Source organism: Sminthopsis crassicaudata, chromosome 2, assembly GCF_048593235.1.
Source record: "Sminthopsis crassicaudata isolate SCR6 chromosome 2, ASM4859323v1, whole genome shotgun sequence".
NCBI classification, from domain to species: domain Eukaryota; kingdom Metazoa; phylum Chordata; class Mammalia; order Dasyuromorphia; family Dasyuridae; genus Sminthopsis; species Sminthopsis crassicaudata.
Genome location: NC_133618.1, coordinates 136,318,363 through 136,344,839, shown reverse-complemented (window position 1 = coordinate 136,344,839; position 26,477 = coordinate 136,318,363). Strand labels below are relative to the sequence as shown.

At 40.3% G+C, this 26,477-nt stretch overlaps 1 protein-coding gene across 3 annotated transcripts in view; it reads left to right on the top strand.

Annotated features, from left to right (window-relative positions):
* Positions 1 to 26,477, top strand: part of ANK1 (ankyrin 1) — a 322,933-nt gene that overhangs the window by 273,685 nt on the left and 22,771 nt on the right. For all 3 annotated transcript variants that reach the window (XM_074287345.1, XM_074287342.1, XM_074287343.1), the window contains 8 exons: positions 590 to 715; positions 863 to 982; positions 1,734 to 1,818; positions 2,117 to 2,191; positions 5,458 to 5,589; positions 7,101 to 7,247; positions 18,628 to 19,186; positions 26,140 to 26,470. In XM_074287345.1, the coding sequence (XP_074143446.1) occupies positions 590 to 715; positions 863 to 982; positions 1,734 to 1,818; positions 2,117 to 2,191; positions 5,458 to 5,589; positions 7,101 to 7,247; positions 18,628 to 19,186; positions 26,140 to 26,470 (1,575 nt within the window). The remainder of the gene's footprint in view (positions 1 to 589; positions 716 to 862; positions 983 to 1,733; positions 1,819 to 2,116; positions 2,192 to 5,457; positions 5,590 to 7,100; positions 7,248 to 18,627; positions 19,187 to 26,139; positions 26,471 to 26,477) is intronic.

Below are 26,477 nucleotides of genomic sequence, written 5' to 3'. Positions count from 1 at the left end.
CTCAGGCCTATCTCTAGGAATCCTCAGTCCTGGCTCAATTCAATTGTTCCCTTCTCCAGGGAGCCTGTCTTAATCCCCCATGACTCCACCACCACCAAAAATGTAATATTTTGCATTTTTAGAGACAGCATTGCATAGTGGGTAGTTAGCTTACTTTTAAATCAGGAAGAGAGGGGTTCAGATCCTGCTTCTGAAACATATAGTCTGTCTGATCCTGGGCAAAACACTTAATTTCTCAGTCTCACTCTGAGACTGTAAATTACCCCTCAAAAAATGCCAATCTATTCTGCAGAGATGAAATCACAGGCTTATTTTAAAATAATAATTATTATATATTATAATATATAATTATTATTATATTTACATATCTGTGTCCAAAACTCAGAATGTAAGCTTTTTAAGAGTAGGAACTGTTGTTTTGGGTTTGTTTGTTTTTTAGCTGAATCCCCAATAACTGAATTGCCATGCACATAGTAGATATTGAATGACTGAATGACTCCTTGGTGAATTCAGTCCAATCAAATAAAGTGTAACTATGCGGAGATTCTTTCTGACACATTCTGTTGCCTTTTGTCCTCCTTTCCTCTAGGTTTTGGAAGGAATGCCCCTCTTTGCAGAGCTCTCTGGAAACCTGGTACCTGTCAAAAAAGCTGCTCAACAGCGGAGCTTTCACTTCCAGTCTTTTCGTGAAAACCGTCTTGCCATATCTGTGAAGGTACAGATAAGTGCTTGGGACTGCTGCTAGGGTTCTAAAGTGGAAAGGGGATGTAGAAGTCTCTGAGCCAGCCAGATACTTAAATGGAATCCCAAAGTCTTTTCTGCAGGAATGCCCTGAATCCATATTCTCTTTTATTCCCTTCAGGTTAGGGACAGCAGTCGAGAAGCGGGAGGATCTCTGTCATTTCTGCGAAAGGCAATGAAATACGAGGACTCTCAACATATCCTCTGCCACTTGAACATTACAATGCCTCCATGCACCAAGGTGAGCCAGGCCGCTCCGCTCCGAGGATCTCCTTTCTAGAGTCAGGCTTCTCCCAGGGAAAGCCCAGGAGACCAGGAATCGTCTCAGAGGTGGGACAGTCCACTGCAACTTGACAGGGAGAACAAAGTCTGCCTCTTTTTACAAATTCAACCACCTTGGCCATAGCCATAGGAAGGACACAATAAAACTGGGAATGGAAACTCTTCTGGATTCTCTATACCCCAGCTTCTTAAAATGACCCCATTTGGAATCTTGTAACTGAATGTGGGGGTTGTGAAATTATTATTTATTATCAGTAGATAGTTAATTTGTATATCTATTGTTTATGCCCATATACACAGGGTATACTGCAAAAATTTCTTGGATGAAAAGGGGTCATGAATGGGAAAAGTTTAAGAAGTCCTGCTCTATATTTCCATTTTTAAAAATCCTGTTACCTACTAGGGCCTTGGTTCTTATAACCTTCCTTCTCATAGGTGCCAGACCCAGAGAGAGAAGGATCATAGCTTCTGGCCCACGGTCTCTTTCTAGTGTGTCAGAGTGTCAACCCAAATTCACATAGATCTTGAACCCCAACTGCCTCAAAAAAAAAAAAGAAAAAGAAAACAAAGAAGTTAGATTTAAGATGCTGCTATTGTCTCTTTAAGTCTGAAATGGCTAAAGTTTTTTTGAAGTTTTGAAGAGGGGATGGCTTGGTCAGCCTTGATAATGAAAAAAATACCTAATATCACCTTTTCTTCTTTTTCTACAGGGAAGTGGAACTGATGATAGGAGAAGAACTTTAACTCCTCTGGCCTTGAGAGAAAGATATAGCCTCCTCAGTGAAACAACCCTTGGTATAAGCTTCTGTGTGATGATGTTCTGTGTCTCTCCCTGACCCTACTGGCATTCCAGAGGCTGCTAATTTGGATTATTTCTTTGACCCTTCAAGGAGATTCATACAAGCTGCTATTCCTGTCACAGTGCGCCATTTTAGCTTGGTTTGAACTTGGCACTACTGACTTGGCAAATCTATTGATTATGTTCTTGCCCTGTGCCTATCACTGTGCCAGCCATCACTTGGTCACTGTTCAGACATAGCCACCTGCACTCAATAGTGATGTTACTGAATGATGTCCCTTGCTTTCTCTCTAGGTTCTCTCAGTGGGACAGATAGGGCAGATATGAAAATGGCTATTATATCAGAGCATCTCGGGCTCAGCTGGGCAGGTAAGTAGGAGAAAGAAACTATCCCCATTTCATTCTTCCTGTGATGTGCTTTGTGTCCAGTTCCTCATAGGTTGGTTGTTCATATAGTATAGTATAAACATCATATTTCCTGACGGACTCTTACTCCGGAGGGAGGGAAGAAGGGAAAGTAAAGAAGCAGAGAGATAGAATTAGAGGGAGAAGTTTTGTTGTTATTCAATCACGCCTAATTCTCCATGACCTCATTTGGAGTTTTCTTGGCAAAGACACTAGAGGAGTTTGCCATTTCTTTCTTCAGCTCATTTTACAGATGAGAAACTGAGTAAGAGTTAAGTGACTTGTCCATGATGACACAGCTAGTAAGTGTAGGGAGTCTTCCTAACTCCACTGTACCACCTAGATGCCTAGAGGAGGGGAAAAGGAGAGAGAATTAAAGAACAAAGAATATAAAGGAAAGAGAAAGAAAGTGGTGGTTCTCTTGTTTGGTGATTAGCTCTTCATAGGAACTTAGAGATGGGTGGGAAAAGATAGTCCTTACAAATGAAGAATTTGAGATCCAGAGACATGGAATGGTTTACCAAATGTCAACCTGAATCAGAACCCCAGCTGCAGTTTGGTGTTTCAGTCACTACAGATTAGTCTTTTGAAATGGTGGCTTGAATGGCAGGGCATTTTCCAGTATTTATTTATGATTCCTGGATGTAGAACTGTTATCTGCTATGAGAGAGGCCATTTTTATCCAAATGAGTGACTGACCAGAAGATAGTTTTCTCCCACTGGGACATTGGGACTTGTTTCTGGTTTACTTCTTCATCCTTCATATGATGTGAAGCTTTTCATCCAGCACCTCCAAAGAAAGCTTTAGGAGAGCCTGTTGAAAGGCAGTAGACCATCAGGCAAGACCAGTGGCTTGGAAACACAGATGCTGTCCATTCTCTAAATCTTATTCAGCCACTGCTTCTCTTTCTCTTTTTCTGTCTCTCTCTTCCTTTCTCCTTTCCTTTATCTCCCTCTCTCCCTTTCCTTTGCCTTTTCCTTCTCTCCCTTTCTATCCCCCATCTCCCCTCTCTTCCTACATACTTATCTGTCATTTATTTCTCACTCTCTCTTTTTCCTCTATTTCTCTGTTTCCTTCCTTTCATCTTCTTCCCTCTTTTCCCTCTCATTCCTCCTACCTCTTGCTCTCTTTTCTTTTTCATTTGCTCTCTTTTGTGTTCTTATTCTTTCTTATCTTAGTCATCATCCTATCTTCTTTTCTCTCTTGTCCTCTTGTGTCCTCTTTATCTCTTATAATCTTTTCCTCATCCTGTCTTCATTTTTCTTTTCTTTATTTTCTGCCCCTTCTTTAATCTCATTTTCTTTCTCCCTGTGTTTCCTTTCGCTCTCCCCCAACTTCCTCATCCTTGAAATAAGTCTTTAAAACTCTTCTCCCTCTCAAAGTACTTTTAAGAACCAGAAATAAAAATCAAATAGAGTTTGAATCTTCACATTTTCATTTTAAATGCAAATAAAATCTTTCCCCTGAGGAAATGTAAAGACAGACTTAGAGCATTATGTAAGTGTTTATAGGTTGGTTGGGCTTTGGGATTTGTTTGTTAAGGTTTGTGTACATGTGGGTGAGATAATACTTGAGAGGCAGTATGGTTTGGTGAAAAGGACTCAGGTCTGAGAGTTAGGGAACCCAAGTTCTAGTTTGGCTCTGCTACTGTCTATGTGATCTTGGGCAAAAAGAGCACACAGTAATATAGTACACGTGAGCAATAAATGTTTGTTATGTGAGCTGTGTATTACACATATGTTTGTGATTTGTGACTGTATGATACTGGTATGTAATGTATGTGTTATGATGTATTATTATAATGTGTGGAATGTGTGTGGTATATGTCTTGCTTACATATATATGTATATATCTTGCTTACATGTTTTTTAAGATAGACACAATGGTATAGTGGAAGAGAGATGATCTCACATTTGGGAAGACCCATGTTCAAGTCCTATCTCTAACATTGTGTGACACTGGACAAGTCAGCTAATCTCTCAATGTCCTAAGCAATTCTTTTAGACTCTCTAAGTTGCAGAGTAAGCATTTTTCTGTATAGGTAAATGGACTTTCCTCACTGGAAGTTCCCTACACAAATGAAATCGTGGGTCTAGACCAATAGATAAGTAATATATTACATATAATACATTACACACATATATATTTCTATGTATTACTTGCACATGTTATATAGCACATTATATACATCTATAGACATAGCACATTATATACCTATAGCTTATCATTTATTATATACACATAACATATAGAATATTATATACATGTAATATATATGGTATCTTATACATAAATAATATATATAGCATATTATATATATACTACAAATCTTATCTAAAGTATATTATATATACGTATGAAGCATAGCATATTTACATATATTATATATAGTCTATTATATATATTACATTATATTTACAATATCATATATAGTATATTAAACACATATGAAGCATGAATATTCATGTAGTGTAGAGTACATTGCACATTACATATATCATATATGTTATACACATATACATGATATTGCATAGCACATTATTATATTTCATATGCATATCTATGTATTATATATATAATTTTAAATATATATTATGTACTTTATTCCATTTGATCTTCAGAACAATTCATTCCTTCCATTTCATGAATAAAGGCTGGGAGAGCTGGAGTGAGTTCTTTGCCAGATCACAAAGCTGGTCCCCAAATCTAATCTCCATGCCCTCCTATCTAACCTAGAGCTTTCTCCACTTGCACCAATACCAAAATACCAAAGTCCTTTCTCTCTTTGTTTTGTTTCCTACAAAATGAGGGCATTGGACTAGATGATCTCTAACATATCTTTCTATTTGTATGTTTATAACACACTGTATAATTAAAGAAGAGAATGGACACTGAAAATCCCCATCTTAGGGCTGCCTCTCATGAGGCAGGGTAATGGCAGGTGGCAGGATGCTGAATTTGGCATGAGAGGTTCCAGGGTTAGAATCTCGGCTCCATCACGTACTACCTTGTATAACTTTGGACAAATACTTAACCTTCACTAGGTTTCCTCTTCTGCCAGTGGAAGGGTTTGGATTAAGTGAACTCCAAGGTCTCTTCCAGGTCTAGATCTCAGATCATGTAATCCAAGGGGAGCCCTTTTCTTTGGCTTCCTCACAAGGGTGAGGTGCCCTCTGGGCTGGTGGGAGCTTCTTCCTCCGCTCATATGATTTGGGGGTTTCTTTTGCAGAACTGGCTCGCGAGTTGCAATTTGGAGTGGAAGATATCAACAGGATACGTGTGGAGAACCCCAATTCCTTATTGGAGCAGAGTTCGGCCCTGTTGAACCTCTGGGTCATCCGTGAAGGCAAAAATGCCAAGAGTCAGTATCCCTGGGCTAAGGAAACCTTCCTTTTCCAAAGATTCCCCCAGGTTTTCAAAGCAGAAATTATCCTTATGCTGTATTTGGGTTGTTCTTGTCACAAATTCTATCCACTTTGTTAAATCTTTCAGGAAATTTAGAGACATGCATATATATATATATATATATATACATATATATATATATATAAATTTCATTGAAATTCAATAAACATTATTTTAAATGATTCTATGTTAATAAGTTTAGAAAAGTATGATTCAATTAAAAAATGTGTGATAAAGGCATTAGAAATATACAAAATGTACCATGTGAGATCTAAGATGGGGGTGGGGAATGGGAATCATTACCAACTAGGAAGATCAGAAAAGATGTAGAACAAGGCAATGGCATAGACTTTGAGATTTAAAGGAGTAATAAGAATTTAATATGCCTGGAAGAGAAAGAAGGGTATTCAAAAAATAAGGTTTCATTTGACCTCTTTTTAAAATCAGGGCTTTGAATTGGATGACTTTTTTTTTTGAGGATCTTCCAGTCCTAACATCAAATTAATTTTAAATTTTCTCTAGGTAAGGGTTTTGGAGCATTGTTCTTTTAACAAAGGCTGCCTGGCTGGGCAAAGGCACAAAAGGGAAGAAATTGTAAGCTGTATACTGGAATACATAGAAGACAGAGGAATGATGATATAAGTCTTTACAGAGATTGGGTGGTCTTAAATGCCAAAATAACTTTACTTAGTAGGGAAAGGGACTGAAAAGTTTTGATTGGGGTATGATGTCATTAGATATTATAGGTAAGGAAAAAAAAGTAGTGTTATCAAGATCTTTTGCCCAGTGATTAGGATAAAATAATTTGTATCATATTGCCAGGGAAACCTGCCAAGGAATTGGAGAATCTCTTTTTTTAATAAAATTTAAAACGCACCAAAATATTCAGTGAATGCAAGATTCATAAATGAAGTGTTAGAACTCTTTGAAATTTAGCTTCAGAACCAATTGGATTGAACTCTTGCCAGAACAGCCAGGGATGGGATAAGCATCTCTCCTTAATCACCAGGAGAGAGGAGCTCATGTATTGTAACTCATTGAGAGATCTCTTTATTCATCCTTAAAAATTCAGAATGGAGCATGTGGTCATTCATGCTTGCCATCTCCACTCAGCTTCCTGGAGAAGAGGATTTCAAAGGGAATCTTCCATGAAATTTACCCACTTCTCCCAGATCCTGTTAGGCAGCAGTTGTTGGGGGGTGGGAGGGAGAGGTTGTACTCTGCCAAAGTGTGAAAAGCTACTCTCTGGAGACAGCGTTGTTCCAGATTCTGGCAAGGAGTGTTTCTACCATCTGAGAAAATAACCCATCTCCTCTTTTTTTTCCATGTCTCCCCACGCCTTATACAAACCCTCCCAGAATGATTGTCAAGCCTCCAACAGTCCCCTCTGCTAGCCTAAATATAAGGGTGTTTTGCCAGTGATCGTTCTTTCAGATAATTCCTGTTTCTTTTCTTCTCCTCTAACAGTGGAAAATCTTTACACGGCCCTGAGGAACATCGACCGGAGTGAGATTGTGAACATGTTAGAAGGCTCTGGCCGACAGAGTAGAAGCCTGAAACCAGACAGGCGGTATGCAGACCGGGACTACTCCTTATCACCCTCCCAGATGAATGGTGAGTTCTGCTAGCCACTAAACCTGGGCCCTGCCCCTATGGGTCTTACTGTTGGAAGTCCCAGTTCCAACAGGCCTCCTTCCTTGGAAACCAGCTGGGTTCCAAAAGGAAGGATGGATTAGTTCCTCTAGTGTAAAACTTGGTGTAGGGGGAGGCCTGGGCAAGAGCAGGGCTGAAGGAGAGAGAGGCTAACTGAGACATTAAGTCCCTTCTGTGAAGGCCGGTGGCCCAGACAGAGCACTTTGGACTGGACCTGGCATCTGGTTCCTGCTCTGCCATTACGAGGGGTACTCAGTTCTCTTGGTCTCATTTGACTTCTTTGTTAAAATCAGAGCTTTGGATTAGATGATTTTTTTGAGGTCTTTCCAGCCCTAACACTGAATAATTTAAATTCTACTGAGGGAATGGCTTTGGAGCATCATCCCCTTAGCAAAAGCTGCCTGGCTGGTTGTGGGTGCCAAATTTTAATTCCTTCCTTTTGTGATTGCCTCTGTGAGACTAGTACTTCACTTATTTTTCCAAAGTCAAATCTCTCTCTTTCTCTCTTTCTCTTAGCTCTCCCTCCTTCCTTTTTCTAACCCCCATTTCTCTCACCTCCTCTCATTCTAATGTGGTTCAGCATGTCATGGACCCTCCAATAACCTGGCCTAAGGAAAGGGAGCCAGAGGCAGACACTGGGGTTTTTTCCAGGCAGCTGAGAATTCTTGCCTTGTCCTTGGGAAAAGTAGCAACCAATAGAAAGAAAGAGATTGGGTGGGAGGTATACTGGACTTGGACTCAACCCTTAACTAAGGATAATTGAGCAAGGAGCCCAGTCCCAAAGCCATTCCAATATCTCTTCAACCAGTACATGATATAGTGGAAAGAATACTGGTTTGGGATTAAAATTTGGGTTGAAATTATGGTTCTGCTATTCACAATTTATATGACCTTGGACAAGTCCACGTAATCTCTTGGGGCCTTAGTTTCCCTATCTGAAAAATTAGTGGGTTGGATTAGATAGCCTCTAAGACACCTCTAAATCTATGATTCTATAATTAACTAATTCTGGGACTTCACACAAAGTCACAGCCTCTGGATTGGTATTCATGCCTTTTAATTCTTTAACAAAAAAAAAAAAAAAAAAAGGAATAGCTTGGTACAGTAGAATATTCAAGGTCAAATTCCAGTGCCAACACTTAACCCCCTGACCTTGAACAGATCACTGGACCTCAGTAAGTCCAGTGTAAGACGAGTAGGGGGAACCCTCTGGATTTTAAACATCTCCTCCAATTCTAAATCCCACGACTTTAGCTCCTACCCTAGAAAGCCTAACTTGGCGTTGATATTTCTAATTATTTACCTGGTTAAAAGGCTCTTCCAGAGGCTGCAGGTGTGCTGCATCGGTACGGTGCCCTCACTCAGTAGGGGTGGATGGAGTCACTGGGGAGCAGGGCTGGGGACCTGGGCCCCCTGAGAAGGGAATGCTGCTGGAGCAGCCCTCCGGGCCCCGAGCCAGTGGAGTCTCTGCATGCCGAGCCCCTCACACTTTTCTCTCTTCTGTGTTCTGTGTATCCTGAAACATGCCATCTAGTGCCGCCAGATGCGGGCCACATCCTATGTCGATCACTTCCTGTCACCTTTCTCTTCTGCCTCTGACCTCATCTTGACCTCTAGTTTGCTCATCCTTTTGCACTACCTGTCTCCACTGTCTCCACCTCCGCCAAGTGTACCAGAACCACCACCAGCCTCCAGCCGATGCATGTCATGAAGACCTCCTAATCCTCCCCCTCTCCCAACACCCCGTCTCATGGTGGAGTGCGTGCCCGTGTGTGTGTGTGTGCGTGCGCATGTGTGTGCGCATGTGTGTGCGTGTACATATGTGTCTGCTGCAGCATAAACTCTTAGAGAAGGCTAAATTCCAGCGGGCCACAAGCCCCTTTCCAGGGACAATCTGTCTTAAACACCTTAGGAGGCATTTCAATCTACCTGACACTTCACTATGATACAGACTGACTCAGTCATAATGAGAAATTTGTGGCTGGGGGCAGAAGCTCAGAAATGAAATCTAGAACTTTGGGAAAATCCAAGTTAATCAAGTTAGCAAACACCTCCACCTTCCTACTAACTGGCAAGGTACTTGTATTGGCTTTTAAAATGTTTCTATTGCATACAAACTTTCCAGTTGATTCAAGTTGACCAAAGATTTATTGGGTCCAGGATCGATCATTGTTCTATAGGGAGATAGAAAAAATTGAAGGCAAGTTATTCTCCCTTGGGGAATCTCACAATTTGTTTGGGGAAATAAGAGTTATAGACACACATACACACGTGTGTATACATGTACACAAAACTCAATTGTAGAAGTATGTAAGACAGTATAGAATCTAATATTGAACTGGGAACTACAGACCAACCAAGAGGGGCTGATGAAAGCGGGGTCATTCATGCTCTTCTCAGGTTCAGAGATGAATTAGGAAGCAAGAAGAAGCCTAGGGGGGCTCAGCCCTATTACTCAACAGAGAACACGAGTATCCATATGCCCAACTCAGTGTTACTGTCCCTTTTCAAGCCAAAGAAGGAAAAACAAAAACAAACCGCTGGTTGACCTCGTGTTTGGTTCCCACAGTTTCCAAGAAAAATGAGCCCAGCACCCCCTGAAGTCCTTGGTAGCCTATGAGCATTGGATACCAGCCACATGTGAATGTAGCCCAGAGCAATTCCTCACCAAAGCCAGACTCATCGCTCTACAGACTCCCACATGAACACCCAGCTGCCCTTTTCCCACCCAGATGCCATCCATTGCTCTGAGCCCTTGACTTTATTGTCCAGTCAGAACCAGATTAAAAAAACAACCACCAAAAACCTCTGTGTTCTCCCTGCCCCTTCTTCTCTTCAAGCAGGCAGCCTCTGTGTCTCTGGGTCTCCTCAGTGAAGGGGAACGATCCAAGCCTGGTTGGGAGTGGGGGAGGAGGAAGAGAGCTGGAACTGAGCAATCTCCACCAGTGTCTTCCTCTTGAGGCCGGGTAGTTTCCAAAGGGAAGCTTGCCCTTGGAACCACAAGAGAATCACCATGTGGGTTATTTGTGCTGGTGCCAGGCCTGCCCTGTTTAATTGATAACTGCAATCTTTGCATCTGTTCCCTCTGTGCCTTTGCCAGGCTGCCTCTCTATTCTGTGTCTAAGCCTTGAACATGAATTTGGGCTGGGGTGTAAGTAGTGCTGGATGATAATGGTAAGTTAGTCCCGTCTTCCTTTGCCAGTCTCAGAGAATCTTAGACCCTAACTAACCAAGCAGGGTTTCTTAGCCTTCCTTCCCACATAGATTCTTCTTACCATACAATAGGATGTGAGGGAGAAAAGGGGGACATTGAGGAAAAATACAGTTTGCTCCCCTTTCAGATGTATCAATTGTTTTTAATTAACAAAAAATATATATATTCAAAGGGCATAATTCAAAACAGAGGCCTTATGTAGATATTGAGGATTTCATATGTAATGTTTCAAAGAAAATGAAGAAAAAACTGTTAATAATTCCAAAGAATTAGCCTTTTCTTCACCATCCTACCCTGCCAAATAAAAGCAAAGTTGACTTCACAAACACAGACGTATAAGCAAATAAATAATATGAATATGTATCAATTTTATTTGGTACTTTGATAGATTCATTCCTTTGTTTTAATGATAAATTGTTAACATGTCCTTCAGCCTAATGAGCATTTATTAAGCACCTATGATGTGCAGGCACTGTGCAAAGGAAGACAAAAATAAGGCCCCTTCCCTCCAGAAACTCACAATCTAACAGGAGACAACATGCAAATGATTCTGTGCACAAATAATACAATGCAGTATAAGTGAGAAATAGTGGCACTAGCAACAATAATACTGGGAAAGACCTGCCTAAGGTGCGATTTCAGCAGTCTTGAAGGAAGCTAGGGAAGCCAGGAGGGGAGGAGGGAGAGCATTCCAGACACAGGGGGGACAGACAATGCAAAGACATGGAATTGGGAGCTGGAGAATTTTGTGTGAAGAGCAACAAAACTGGATCATAGAGTGCGTGGAGTGAAAGGTAAGGAAATTGAAAAGTTAGAAAGGGACGAGTTTGGAAGGTTTTTAGATGACAAGAGCATTTTCTTTTTGATCCAATGGGGAGCCACTAGAGTTTAATAAGTAGGGTTATGGCTTCGTCAGCCCTACCTTAAGAAAATCACATTGGCTAATGAGTGGAAAATGGAATGGTGTGGCGAAAGACTCCAGGCAGGGAGACTAAGCAGAAGGCCATTATAATTGTCCAAATGTGATGTGATGAAGGCTTGTACCAGGCAGGGCATCTGGGTGAATGGAGGAAAATGAGATGTAAATCAGGCATGTTGTAAAGATAGAAACAAGACTTGGTCATGGGGTGAGTCCAAATGAGAAGCTGAGGTTGACATCAAGTTTACATACCTGGATGACCGGGAGAGTGATGTTGATTTTAATATTAATAAGAAAATTGGAGGGGAAAGTCACTTTAGTAGGAGCAGAAAGATAATGAGTTCTGTTTTAGATATGTCAAATTTGAGATGCCTATGAGACACCTAACTTAAAATATCCAAAAGATAGGCCATGATGTGAGGCTGGACCTCAAGAAAGGAATTAGGATTTAATATATAGAATCTGGGAATCATGGGTAGAGTGATGACAAATTAATCCATGATTGCTTATGAGATTGTGTAGAGGGAGAAAAGAGGGCTTGGTACAGAGCCTTGGAGGACATAGTTAGTGGGCATGATCAGCAAAGGATGCTGAAGAGTTGTCAGACAGGTAAGAGGAGAATTGGAGAAAAGACTGTCACAAAAACCTAGAGAGGAAAAGTATCCAACACAAAGTGATTGACAATCTCAGAGGTTGCAAAAAGATCCAGAAGGATGAGGATTGAGAAAAGGTCATTAACTCTGGCAACTGAAATCAGTGGAGTAGTTTCAATTGAATAGGGTCAGAAGCCAGATTGCAGATGGTTTAGTAGAGAGGAAGAGAAGGAGAAATAGAGGCATCTTATATGAATAGTTTTACCAAGGAGTGTAGCTGAGAAGAAAGACAGCTAAAAAGACAGCTAAAAAGATAGCATTGTGCGAAGATGCATCTTCATGAGTTTAAATCTTGCCTCAAAACTTCCCAACAGGGCAGCTAGGTGGCGCAGTGGATAGAGCACCAGCCTTGAATTCAGGAGGACCCGAGTTCAAATTTGATCTCAGACACTTAACACTTCCTAGCTGTGTGACCCTGGGCAAGTCACTTAACCCCAGCCTCAGGGAAAAAGAAACCAAAAACAACTTCCCAGCTGTGTGACCCTGGCTATGTCACTTAATCAGTTTCCTCACCTGTAAAATTAGTTGGAGAGGGAAATGGCAAATCACTCCAATATCTTTACCAAAAAAAAAAAAAAAAAAAAAAAAAAAAAAAAAAAAATCAAATCAGGTCATAAAGAATTGGATGTAATTGAAATGAATCAAAAATAAGTAACTGAGAAGGGGAGAAGAAATATGGGATGATGGAAAGAAGGGATGGACTGATCAAGTGAGGGCTTTTTGATGATAAGAAATGTTTTAGAGAGGAAGAAAAGAACCAGTAGATAGAAAGAGACTGAAAGTTTAAAAAAAAAAAAAGTAGAGATGATGGAGGGGGTGATCTGCTGGAGAAGATGGGAAAGTTTATGTAAAGGAGTTGACCTTGCTTAAGGAACAGGGACACTTCCTCATCTAAGATAAGGCTAAGAAGGAAATAATGAGGAAAGGCATTTATGATTAGCAATATAAGGGAAAAAAAGAGGGAGCTCTTGAAGAATGCCCTCCATGTTTTCAGTGAAGTATGAAACAAGGTTTTCAAGTGAGAATTCCTATTCCTTTGACAAGACAAAGTCCTTTCTCCCCAAGAATGGGGAGCATTTGCCAATCATAGAGTGATTTTTCAGTTTTCAGTTTCTGACCAAACATCAGTTTGTAGAATCATAGAGTCTCAGAGTGATCTAGTACAACCAATACCCAATCAGGAATTTCCTCTGTCATTTAGTAGAGGCAACATGGCATAGTGGATAAAGTCAGGAATACCTGGATTTAAATCTCACCTATACTTATTAGCTGTATGACTCCAGGCAAATCATTTCATTGCGCTATGCCTCAGTTTTCCTCATCAGTAAAATTAGGGAGTTAGTCTCAATGATCTCTAAGGTTCCTTCTAGCTCTCTAGATCCCTGATAGAGTCATCCAGTCTCTTCTAGATCAACCTTGATTGAGAACTCACTCCATAATGCAACCCTCTGAAATTTTTTGCTCCCATTTCAACTTTCTGAGCAATCTATGTGTGGCCAGAAGTGTACTAGATAATGTGGGAGGTGCAGATAAAACATTGACCCTAACTCCAAAGTCCTGTTAAGGAGATAAGACCAACAAGCACAAAATTGGTAACATGAGAACATAATATACAATATTAGTCAATCAACTATAATATATAATGTAGCCTAAGATCTATCCAAATTCTGTGAGTCAGACAAGGGTTGTAAGAATGATGAGATTAAGGGCAACTAGGTAGCACAGTGAATAGAACACTGGTCCTAGAATCAGGAAAACCTGAGTTCAAGTCCAACCTCATACCCTTACTAGCTGTGTGACTCTCAGCAAGTCATTTAATCCTAGTTGCCTAAAAGCAAACAAACAAAAAAGAATTAAGAGATGAGAAAAGAAAGCTGTAGAGACAATGTAATAAACAGAGTGAAGAATTTGAGGTCAGAATACTTGGGGTTCAATGCCAGCTCTCCTACATTCAGGGGTGACTTTGTATAAGTGTCCCTTGTCTGATTCTCAATTTCTTAATCTCCAAGTGACAGATTTTAACTAGATGATTTTTAAGGTTCTTTCTAGCTCTAAATCTAATGAGGCTTCCTGAAGGAGACATCTCAATCCAAGCCTTGGAGGATAGATGGGATTTAGATAAGTGAGGAGAGGAAAGGACATTCCCAGTCAAAAGAGGACTGCATTTTTAAAAATGTGAAAGTGGGAATAAACATGAGTGTTTAGGGACAGTGACATGAAGAGCAATGTTCACTCCCCAGGCTGCTTGTTCCTACATTATATACATGTACATTCCATATGTATGCTCAAATATACATAACTACAAATGCAAATACATATAAACCACCATAAATACTTTATGTGTGTAGGCATATAACACATATACTGCAAATACACATTATTTTTACACCCCATACTCACATTTACATATAGGTGCTCAAACATGCACATATCTAAAATAAACATACTGAACAATCAATATTATGTACACATTAAGTTCATATATAACACATGCAGTGCAAATGGCACTTATATAATATATATTTGGTATCCATTTACATGAATTTCATAGTCATTGTTAAAATTCAGGGAGTCACCAACAGGCAACCCATAATTTTGCAAAGGCTCTTGTTTTAGCCAGTCATGGACGGATATGCAAATGAAGGGACAGTCCATTTAGAAATACCAAAACCAAAAACAGAATGGTCTAAATAGCTCCATAGATTTGGGGGGTTTCAGAATTAATTTGTAATAATCTAGTTCTATCTTAGGGAGTTTGGGACTAGATTGAATGGTTTAGGGCTTATCAGGATGGAGAGAGGGGAAAAAAGGACCCTGGGGGTGGAGCTGAAAAACACTGCCCTAAATGAGGGGGAGAAGGGAATAGATAGATATCCATAGGTTAAAAAAGAAAAAATAACAACCAGATATTCACATGTTAAAAAAAAGATATAAAGAATAAATTGGTATCCATAGGTAAATACACACACACATACATATACATAAAAAGATAGATATCCATAGATAACATAGATAGATAGATAGATAGATAGATAGATAGATAGATAGATAGATAGATAGATAGATAGATATCCATAGGTTAAAAAAAAGATATCTACAGGTTTAGAAAAATAGATATAAAGAATAGATAGTATTCAGAGGTAAGAGGGAGACAGAGGGGGAGAGAGGGAAAAAGAGAGAGAGAGAGAGAGAGAGAGAGAGAGAGAGAGAGAGAGAGAGAGAGAGAGAGAGAGAGAGAGAGAGAGAGAGAGAACAAACTAGATAGGTTAAAAAAAAATAATAGAGCAGTCATAAGAATTTTCTGTGTCAAGCATTGTGCCAGGAACTGGGAATACAAATAGAAGCAAAACAGTCTCTCCCTTCAAGGAGTTTACAATCTTTTTAAAACTTTTTTTTAATAATAGCTTTTTAGTTTTAAAATACATGCAAAAATAATTTTCAATATTCACCCTTGCAAAACCTTGTGTTTCAAATTTTGCAAGAAATTTACATTCTAACAGAGAAAGACAACACTGGCAGAACAACGTTGTGACCCAAGAGAACCTTAGCACTACCTGGTACCCCAAGCTCTCATTTTTCTTTAGGAAATGACTTTTACTTTGCCCAGAGTTTTTGGAGTAGTGACTATCTTTGGAAAAATTCTCTTAGACAACTCGCTCTTATCTACTGTAAAGATGTCTCTTGATTCAAATGAAAAGCTTCCCTTTGAGACTTCCCCTACTAGAACCATAGATGACTCCAACCCAAACTGAGTGTTAAATACATATCATAGACTCCAAAATCCTTATCAAAATAATTCCTGAGTTGCCTGACCTAGGACCTGGAGGAAAGTCAGCAAAATAAAGTTAGTACCTTGCAGAAGAACTCTTAATTTTGATTCCTGAGGGCCTAAAAGTGATTTTTGAAAGATTGTAAGGAATATAAAAGAACTGTAGAACTAGAGAAGGGCAAATGGCCTGAAGCTGGATTTGAATCCTGATTCTGCTATTTCCTATGTGAGCATAGGAAAGTCAATCCTCTGGACCTGTGGACCTCATCTGTAAAATAAAGGGCTGGGTCTAGATGACCTCCAAGTTCCCTCCAGAATTAAATCCTTTAATATAGCACTGTTTACTAGAGCAGCTTTGGAGATAAAGGTGCATATCCCTCTTGGACCATGTCTAAGAAGAAGATTTGGTTACAGAATTTCCAAAGCAAACTCTTTAAAGGCTGATCTCACCTTTGAAGTGGTTTCCACAGTTCCCAGTAAGGAGAGAGTAAGATTTCCCCAAGGTGACTTTCTCTTTGGCCCACACATAGCAATTTTTGACATTTTCTTGATGTATAATATTGGGCATGTGATATCTATTCTTTGCTTGTTTTATCTTTTATTAGATTATAAACTAAAGGACAGGAACTCTGTATTAGCTATCTATACTTCTCTGGAACTACTTTCTATGTCCTCAGGATCTAGTACATTGTAGGTAACATAGTAAATATTTGTTGAATAAACGGATGAATTTTGCCCTGTCCCTAAGAACCAAGGCTTACAACTGACTAGGAAGTACAGTTCTTAGGTGTCTGAATTACCTTCCCATGGGAATATTATTTCCCCATCTGGTTTTCAGGACTCGGTAAAAGAAGATTTCATTCCATTCATTTTAACAAACATTTACTAAGATGGTGGAAAGATCTCTGAGATCCCTTGAGTGAGAGAGTCTAGAATCAAATCTCAGCTTGGTTAATTAACTTCAAGCAAGTCACCCCACTTTGTGAGTTTTTGCTTATTCTTCTGCAAAATGAGTATTTGGGCTAAAAGATTTCCAGTGTCTATGCTAGTCCTATATATTATGACCTTTTTAGTACCTCTTATGTGCATAGTACTGATAGAGATAGTTAAGTGGGTTGAGACCTAGAGTCAGGAAACTTGAATCCAAATCCAACCTCAAACATTTATTAGCTGTATGACTCTGTGCAAGTCACTTAACCTGTTGACTCGGTTTTCTCATCTGCAAAATGGGAAATAATAGTCCCTATCTCCCAGGGTTGTAAGAATCAAATGAGATATTTGTAAAGCTTAGAGCAGTGCCTGGCACATACTAAGTATATATGATGATCATGATGATATTATATTTATAAAGGATAATAAAATAAAATATTTGTTGTGAGGGCCAAATGAGATAACAATTGTAAAGCACTTAGCATAGTGTTTGGAATATAGGAGGCAATGTAGAAATACTAATTCCCTTCCCTGAGATGGTAAGGAAGTTACAGAAATTAAATGAAACATTGTTTCTTCCCTCAAGGAATTCACTGCCTGGTAGAAAGATACAACCATGTCCAAATAATGATAAAATAAAACATCCATGAGAGGAATCTATTATTACATCATACTGCATAAAATGTGGGATGAGGAAAGATCATTACTGAGCAAAGATAAGGGAAACCCTCTTAGAGGAGATATCTGAATTAGAATTGAAAGGATGGGTAGGATTTCAACAGATGAAGATGGAAATGAAGACCTCCTAGCTATATAAAATGTATTATGAGCAAAGACAGAAATATGACAGGGCAGAGGAGTGTGGTGGGTTGTCCAGTTTGACATGAGAAGAGAGGAACATGTGAAAAATTAATAAATTAAGGCAGCATCAGGCTGTACAGAGTCTCAAATGCCAGGCTAAGGAGTTTGGACTTTTGGGGTAGCCACCCGCTTAAGAGTTTTATCAGAGGAATGATATATAGGTTCTGTGCAAACGGAAGTTCAGTCTGGCATCTGTGTGAAGGATGAAAACAGCTCTGAATAACATCTGCCCTTTGTCCACTTGTTTTGATCTGGAGAGAGGGAGAGACAGACAAAGACACACAGAGAGACAGAGATAGAGACAGAAACGGACAAGACAGAGAAACAGAGATAGACAGAGACAGAGACAGAAAGAGAGACAGAGACAGAGAGGCAGAGAGAGACAGACACAGAGAGGCAGACACAGACCAAAAGACAGACACAAAGAGATAGACACAGACAAGAGAGAGACACAAACACAGAACTAGAGACAGACACAGACACAAACAGACAGACAGACACAAAGAGATAGACCCAGACAAGAGAGTCAGAGACACAGAGCTAGATAGACAGACACAGACACAGACAGACAGACACAAAGAGATAGACCCAGACAAGAGAGTCAGAGAGACAGAGCTAGAGATAGACAGACAGAGAGCTAAATAGATAGAGACAAAGAGAAAGAGAGAGACAGACACAGACAGAAAGGCAGACACAGACAAGACAGACAGACACAGAGACATAGAACTAGAGACAGACACAGAACATAGAGACACAGAGAGAAACGGAGAGAAAGAGACAGAGAATGGGTTTCTTCTCAGGTTCCTCCCCCATCCCAGGGGTATCTGTGTGTGTGCTCACGTGTATGTGTGTGTGTGTGTGTGTCCATCTGTGTCCTTGTGTCTGTCTGTTTGTGTCTGTCTGTGTCTCTGCAGGTGTACAGATGTGTGCCTGAGTAAGTGTGAATGTGAAAAAAATCGCTTCTGGAGCCTGTCCCCCTCTGTCTGCCCATCCAGGTTACACCTCGCTGCAGGATGAGCTGCTGTCCCCGGCCTCCCTGCACTACACGCTGCCCTCTCCCTTGCGTGTAGATCAGTATTGGACCGAGGTGGCCATCATTGACGCCATCCCCATGGCCCCCACGGAGCACGATGCCCTGATGGAAATGTCGGACATGCAGGTGTGGTCCTCGGGCCTCACTCCCTCCCTGGTGACCGCTGAGGACTCCTCCCTGGAGTGTAGCAAGGCCGAGGACTCTGACGCCACCGGAGAGTGGAGGCTACCGGGGCCCCTCCTGGAGGACCCCCAGGGCCCCGACCAGCTGGGCTCGCTGGAGCTCGTGGAGGACGACACAGTGGATTCAGATGCCACAAATGGCCTTATCGATTTGCTTGACCAGGAGGAAGGTCAGAGGTCAGAAGAGAAGCTGCCAGGTGGTGAGAGGCAGGATGAGCTGGCTGGCCAGGGACGGGATTCAGAGCGTGAAGTGTCTCTTCTTTCAGGCCAGCAGAGAGTACAAGCCCGAATAACAGAATCCCCCACCGTGAGTCGAGTAATGGAGAAGAGCCAAGATAGGTGAGTGATGTTTCAGCCACTTCTGCAGCCGTCCAAGACACCCGAAGTTTCCGGGTACTTCAGATGATGAAGGCAAGACCAGGAACCAGAGCCCTTGGTCCTGTTATCTATTAGGAACACCAGTGGGTGAGAAGTTGGAATTAGGAAGGGCTGAGTTCAAATACAGCCTCTAGTCACTTAAGTTTTGCCTCCATTTCTTCATTTGTAAAATGGGGATAAGAATAGAATTTACCTCCCAGAATGGTTCTGAAAACCAATGAGATAATAATAATGAGATGCTTAACTCAATGTCCTTCACATGGGAGGCGCTATATAAATGTTAGCTATTGCTATCCTTATTATTACCAGCTCCCCCCCTGTTTGTTAGATACTCTCAGTGACTTTGTGCAGAATGTCATGTTGCTTTGAGAGGTTAGACATTAATAAGCAAAATGTCCCTGCCCTCAAGAAGCTTACAATCAAGAATTCAGGGAAAGAAAAATAACCAGATTACTATGTTACAAGGTGATCAGTGCAAAGGGTGGAATGATAAAATGAGAAAACTGCTTAACATAACTGAAAAAGAAAAGTCGAACTTAACCTAGAGAATACTGAAACGCAAGTCATGGGAAATTATGTTGGCAACCATTGAATATAAGGGAATTAGTTGTAATAAATTCTGCCTCAAGATATTTTTATGGAAATGATGAAAACTGTAAATTCTGTCCTATCTTAAGTCACCTTGGTCTTTGAATCTGCAGTTTCTATGATTGTTGAATTTCCACTGGAATTAATAGAAATTAGGGACTATAAAATTGTACCTTATAGCAGCTAAATAAAGAAAACCATATAGAAAAAAAAAAGTGCATGGGAGAATTTATGCTTATTTCTATGCAGATGACTCCCAGGTCCCTATATCTACTCCTAATCTCACTTCTGAATTCCAATCTCATAGACTCAATTATGATTGTGCCTTAAGGCAGCTGGATGGCCTAGTGGATAGAGCTTTGGGCCTGGAGTCAGGAAAACCTAAGTTCAAAACAGCTTAGCTACATGGTCCTGGGCACTTAACCTTCTGTGTTTCTCTGTTTCCTCATCTGAAAATTAGGATAATCATAGCGCCTACTTCTCAGAGTATGAGAGAATCATTTGTAAAATTTTTAACACAAAGCCTAATACATTGGCCCTTTGTTTTATTCAATCAAGTCCAACTTTTTTTGATCCCATTTGGGAAATTTCTTGGCAAAAATACTGGAGTGGTTTGGCATTTCCCTCTCCAGCTCATTTTACAGATGAAGAAATTTTAATCATAAGGTGTGTTCATCCATTCTTATTTCTTTTCTTCCTTATAGTGTATTAGAAAGAATGCTGGATTCAAAGGCAGAGGATCTTTGTTAGAATCCCAGCTCTGACACTTACCACTTAGATGACCTTGGAAAAGGCTTAGCTTCTCAGGGCCTCAGTTTCCTCAGCTGTAAAAAAAAAATAATAATCATAATTATGTGCCCTGTGCTAAGCTCTTTACTATTATTATCTCATAATAATCTTCACTAGGAGGGAGATGCTATTATTAGCATAATAAAGCCAGAGAGCTGGACCAGGTGACCACTGAGATCTCTTCCAACTCTGTCACTATGATGGTTTGATCCTGTGATTTCCTCTGGGATGATCGTAATCATATCAAACCCAACAAATCCTTCCAGTCCTGTGCCTAATGCTCCCACTTACATCAAGGGCACTGACATTTTCCCAGTCAACCCAAATCCCATTCTCAAAGTCCTTTTCTTTTTTATTTTTTTTCCTGAGGCAATTGGAGTTAAATGACTTGTCCAGGATCACACAGCTAGAAAGTATTAATTATCTGAGGTCACTTTTGAACTCAAGTCCTCCTGACTTCAGGACCAGTGCTCTATCTACTGTGCCATCTAGCTGCCCCTCACAGTCCTTTTCTACCTTTTTCTTTCCCTTGCCTCATCCCAATATCAGTTGCCAAGTCTTCCACCACATCTGTCCCCTTATCAGCCCTCTCCTAGCTTTCACCCTATTTCAGGACTTCATTACTTCTCATCTAACCTATTATTTTGATTTCCCTCCTCCTATCTCCTCCACTTATTAATTCCCTCTTCACCCAGATGTCAGATTGAAAATCCTAAAGCTGTCCCACCCTCCTGTCTGGAATGCACTCTCTTATCACCTCTGCCTCTTAGAACTCCTAGCTTCAGAGAAGTCAGGTGGCTCAGTGGATGGTGTGCCAGGCCTGCAGTCAAGAGGATCTGAGTTCAAATTTGATCTCAAACATTTACTGGTTCTTTGATCCTGGGCAAGCCACTTAACCCCAATTGCCTCCAAAAATAAAATAAAATAAAACAATGCCTGGCTTCCTTGAAGGTTTAGCCTACTTCCTGCAGGCAAAGGTGAGAATCCTTTCCTGAAGCACCCTGATCTTTAGTGCCCTCCAAACTCCAAAAGGATTTTGTATCTATGACATACTGACTTCCTCCCATTATATTATTTCCTCCACTCTAATAAAATGTAATCTCCCTAAGGATGGGGATTTTTTTTTCATTCTTGTCTTTTTATCCCAAGTATCTAAAATAGTATTTGGCACATAGTATGTCAAATGAGGTCAAACAGAGAAGGATAGAAGATTCAATGGAAAACTCACTTCTGGCAGCAAGCTAACAGAAAGTTGAAGGGGGGAGTGAGTTATACTGATCTGAAAGATCACTCGAAAGAAATCAAAGATTTAAAGAAGTAGGACTATAGGGAGAAATCAGCAAGGAAGACACAGGCAGGAGAGAGGAAAAGATGAGAGCAGGCTCACTAGTTCTTGTTGCTCAGTCGGTTAACAGGGAACTCAGAAAGTATTAACCCAAGAAACTAGCTTGCCTCTGAAATAATAATTTGTTGTTGTTTAGTCATTTCTGCCTCTTCATGACCCCATTGGGTGTTTTCTTGGCAAAGATACTGGAAATGGTTTGCCATTTCCTTCTCCAGCTCATTTTACAGATGAGGAAATGGAGGCATGCAGGGTTAAGTGTTTTGACACCACAGGTTCTAAGGCTAGATTTGAACTCAGGCCTTCTTGACTCCAGATCTAGTACTTGGTGTACTACAACTTACCTAGCTTCCTCAAAATACTACTACTAATAATAATAATTAGCATTTGTATAGTGCTTTAAGATTTCCAAAGTGCTCTACATATGTTGTCTCACTTTCTATTCACAATGACTCTGAGAAGGAGGTGCTGTTATCATTCCCATTTTACAGATGAAAAAAACTGAAACAAAGGTTAAGTGTCTTGCCCAGGGTCACAAGCCAGTAAGTGTCTAAGATTAGATTTGAATGCAGGTATATCCTGACTTCAACTCCAGTACTCTAAGGTACCATCATCACTTCTTCTATGGGAATGCTCCCATCCTCAACAAGGAAACAGATAAATGTAAAGGAGTAAGATTTATCTTCCTCCCAGAAGGTGGGAAAAGTGGTGGGTTTGGGAAACTGGATTCAAATCCCTGCTCAGGTAGTTAAAATGCTAGGCCTGGAATCAGGAAGACCTGAATTCAAATTCAGCTTCAAATACTTACTCTCCATGTGATCTTGGACATGTTACTTTACTCTGTTTGCTTCAGTTTTCTCATCTGCAAAATGAGCTGGAGAAGCAAATAGGAAACCATTCCAGGGTCTTTACCAAGAAAATTCTAAATGGAGTTTCATAGAGGGGGGCACGAGTGAAACAGCTCAAACAACACTGACTTTAGGCAAATAAACTTGGCCTCTCTAGCCCTTAACTCCCTCATCTGAATGATGAAAACAGAATATTCTCTGAAGTCCCCGAGTTTATGGCAAGAGTCTGAATTTATGATCGACTGCCCTTTGCTGCATATATACTGGTCATTCTTTTCAGAGAGCTGTCTTTTAGTCTGATAAAATAACATGTCAAAAACATTTATGAAGTAGTATTATTCTCACTTCTGTTAATAAATAGTCATGCTGGCATTCAAACCCAAGTCCTTTGACATCTAACTATGATATTCTTTGCCTAGCACTACAGTGTATGTTTTAGATAGGATAGAATTTTGAGAGTAAGGCATTTGCCTCTTATATGACTTTTCTATGGGATAAATGAGTATTCATTGTTGAGATGGAATGCCACATATTGTGTGTGTGATCAGCCAGTAAGTCTTAGGAAAGAAGCACACTTTGGCAATTCAGGAAAAGAGGCAATTAAGGAACCTGTGGTATCCAAGGCTGCAACTCTGATTTTCCTCATTTATTTATTCACTCATATTCAGCTCTCCAATTCATTTTCTTGTCACCTCCCAAGAACAAATAACAACACATTCACTTGTTCTTCCAGTAGAACATAAGCTTATTGAGAACAGGAATTGTTCCCTTTAAAAAAAATTGGGGGAGGGAGGTAATCGGGGTTAAATTACTCATTGAGGGTCACATAGCTAATAATTATCTGAGGCCTGATTTTGGGAAGTAAATAATTCTTGTTCCCCAAATGGAGTCACAAAGAGTGGGATACATCATGTTGCTGAGTCATTTCAGTCATGTCCAGTCTTTGTGATTCCATTTGAGGAACAAGGCTTACCTTTCTTCCCAAACAACTTGCACAGGAAAGTCAGAAAAGTGTTGAGGCAGCTACTTTGCACAGTGGATAAAGCACCAGCCTTGAAGTCAGGAGGATCTGAGTGGAGGGGAGGGAGGAGAGGAGAGAGAGAGAGAGAGAGAGAGAGAGAGAGAGAGAGAGAGAGAGAGAGAGAGAGAGAGAGAGAGAGAGAGAGAGAGAGAGAGAGAGAGAAGGAGAAGTGTCAGAGTTGGGGAACTGGATTTATCCCAGCTCAAGTAGCACAGTGGTTAGAAATCCAAGATTGGAATCAAGAAGACTTGAGTTCAAATGTAGCCTCAGACATGTACTAGCTATGTGATCTGTACAAATCATTTAACTTTGTTTGCCTCAGTTTTCTCATCTGTAAAAATAATAGGGACAGGAAATGGCAAACCATCTCACATCTTTGCCAAGAAAACCTTTAAATGCTCTGCATGTATTTAACTGATATCAGATTGCTTGCTGTCTTGGGGAGAGGGGAAGTGGGGGAGGAAGGAAGAAAAATTTGGAACAGAAAGATTTACAAAAATGAATTCACATGTATTTGGAAAAATAAAAAAACTACTAAGGAAAAAATATAAAAGAAAACCTCAAATGGGGTCAGAAAGAATTGGACACAATCTAAATGACTGATCAACATATACTAGGCACTTTGCTAAGAGCTTTATTTTCATATTCTTTATTTTCTAATTGCACCTATATTATAGGGCTATCATTATCCCCATTTTACAGATGAGAAAAATGAGGCACACAAGGGTTTAGTGTCCAAGGTCCACACAGCTAATAAGGTCTCTGAAGCTGTATTTGAATTGGGTTTCCTCCTGACCACTGACTGGGTATTCTGTGCAGTATGGCACCATCTAGTGGCTTCTGATTCCATTTTCCAACATCTCCAGGACTAAGTGATCTCCCAGCTGTTCATAAGAGTTTCAAAGAAGGCTCCTCAGCAGCAATCTGTCCCTTGCAATAGAAAAAATTAGTGTCATTATCTATCTAAGTTCCCTGCCTTCCTCACCTGGATCAAAGACCCTGGTCAGGTCTTGTATATGGTAAAGGAATGAAATTTCTTCAGAAAATTGGTAAAGTTTCTATTTAAGGGATAAAAATAAGATATTGGTGTGCCCTAAGGCAGTTAGGTAGGGCAGCATTTAGCATATTGGGCTCAGTCAGGATGTCTTGAGTTCAAAGAAGACTATGGACACTACCTGTATAAGTCTGAGCAAGTCACTTAACCTCTGTCTGCCTCAGTTTCCTCAATTGTAAAATGAAGATAATACTAGTACCTACCTCCCAGGGTTGTTTTAAGTATCAAATAAAATTACATTTAGTACATTCCTTAGCACATAATATTCATGTAATTTAATTCCTTCCCCTGAAAGGAATTAAAACAACTTAGGGTTACAGAATCTTAATATTGGAAGGAAATTCTTAGATCTTTTTTTAACCCCTTAAAAATCATTAATTCTCTTCTATTGCATTTGCTGTTGATGGGAAAATCACTACCTGATAAAGCATTCCATCTCACTTTGGTAAACTCTAATTGTTAGAGGGTTTTTCCTTCTATTAAGCCAAAATTTTCATCCCTGCACCTCCTCCCACCTTTTCCCACCTTCATTCTTACTTTCTGCCCTCCAAGGCCAAGAAACACTAAGATGATCCCAGCCTTTGTTTGATGTGGTCTTGGGGAGTAACATCCAACTCAAAAGAAAAATGAGCCACTGACCCATACATTAAGGATCCATTGCTGCCCAGCATTTTCAATCATGTCTGACTCTTATGGCCCCATTTGGAGTTTTCTTGGCAAAGTTAGTAGATGGGTTTGATATTTCCTTCTCCAGAGCATTTTACAGATGAGGAAACTGAGGCAAATAGGGTTAAGAGACTTGCCCAGAACCATACAGCTAGTAGGCACCTAAGACCAGATTTGAACTCATAAAGTTGAGTCTTCCTGATTTCATACTTAGCACTCTATCCCACTGTATCACCTAAATCCCTGCAGATTGCATATTCATATGCTTTTGTATTTCTTTTTTTATTAATACATAGACACAACAAAATCTGATAGGAACTATATTTAAATGTGATTCAGGCTGTTCTCAGAAGTATTATGGGCCACATGCATTTAGCACCTGAGCTCTAGGAGACCCCTAATAGTCTGCTACAAGGACTATTATCAGTTGCATATACATGTTAGCATACATTCTCAGTCTGTCTGGCTAAGCCACAGAGGAACTCAGTGTTTCTCACGATTTTTTAATGGGTTGGGCTGGAAGTAGGAGGAGAGTCAGGAATAGACAGCAATGTAACTAGACTGCTCTTTCTCTCCTCCCATCATTACTCCTGGTCTGGACTCCAGAACAAAGGACTGGGACACAGACGGCTCTATCATCTCCTACCTGAAAGATGCTGCACAGAGCTCTTGGCAAGAGGAGGTCACGGGAGGCCCACACTCAGTCCAGAGAACAATAACCACCATCTCCTCTGTAAAAGGCCTAGAGCCCAGTGGGTCTCAGGAATATGAGAAGATCCTGGTGCCCACAGTAGAGCACATGCGAGTCGACTCCTTGGAACAGTCAGAGTCCGAGAGTCCCCTGATCGAGAGAGAGCACAGACATCCACCTGTCCTGAGTCAGGGCTATGGAAAATGGATGGAAGAAACTGAGAGTGCCTTCTCCAGGCTAGTCAAGGTAAGGC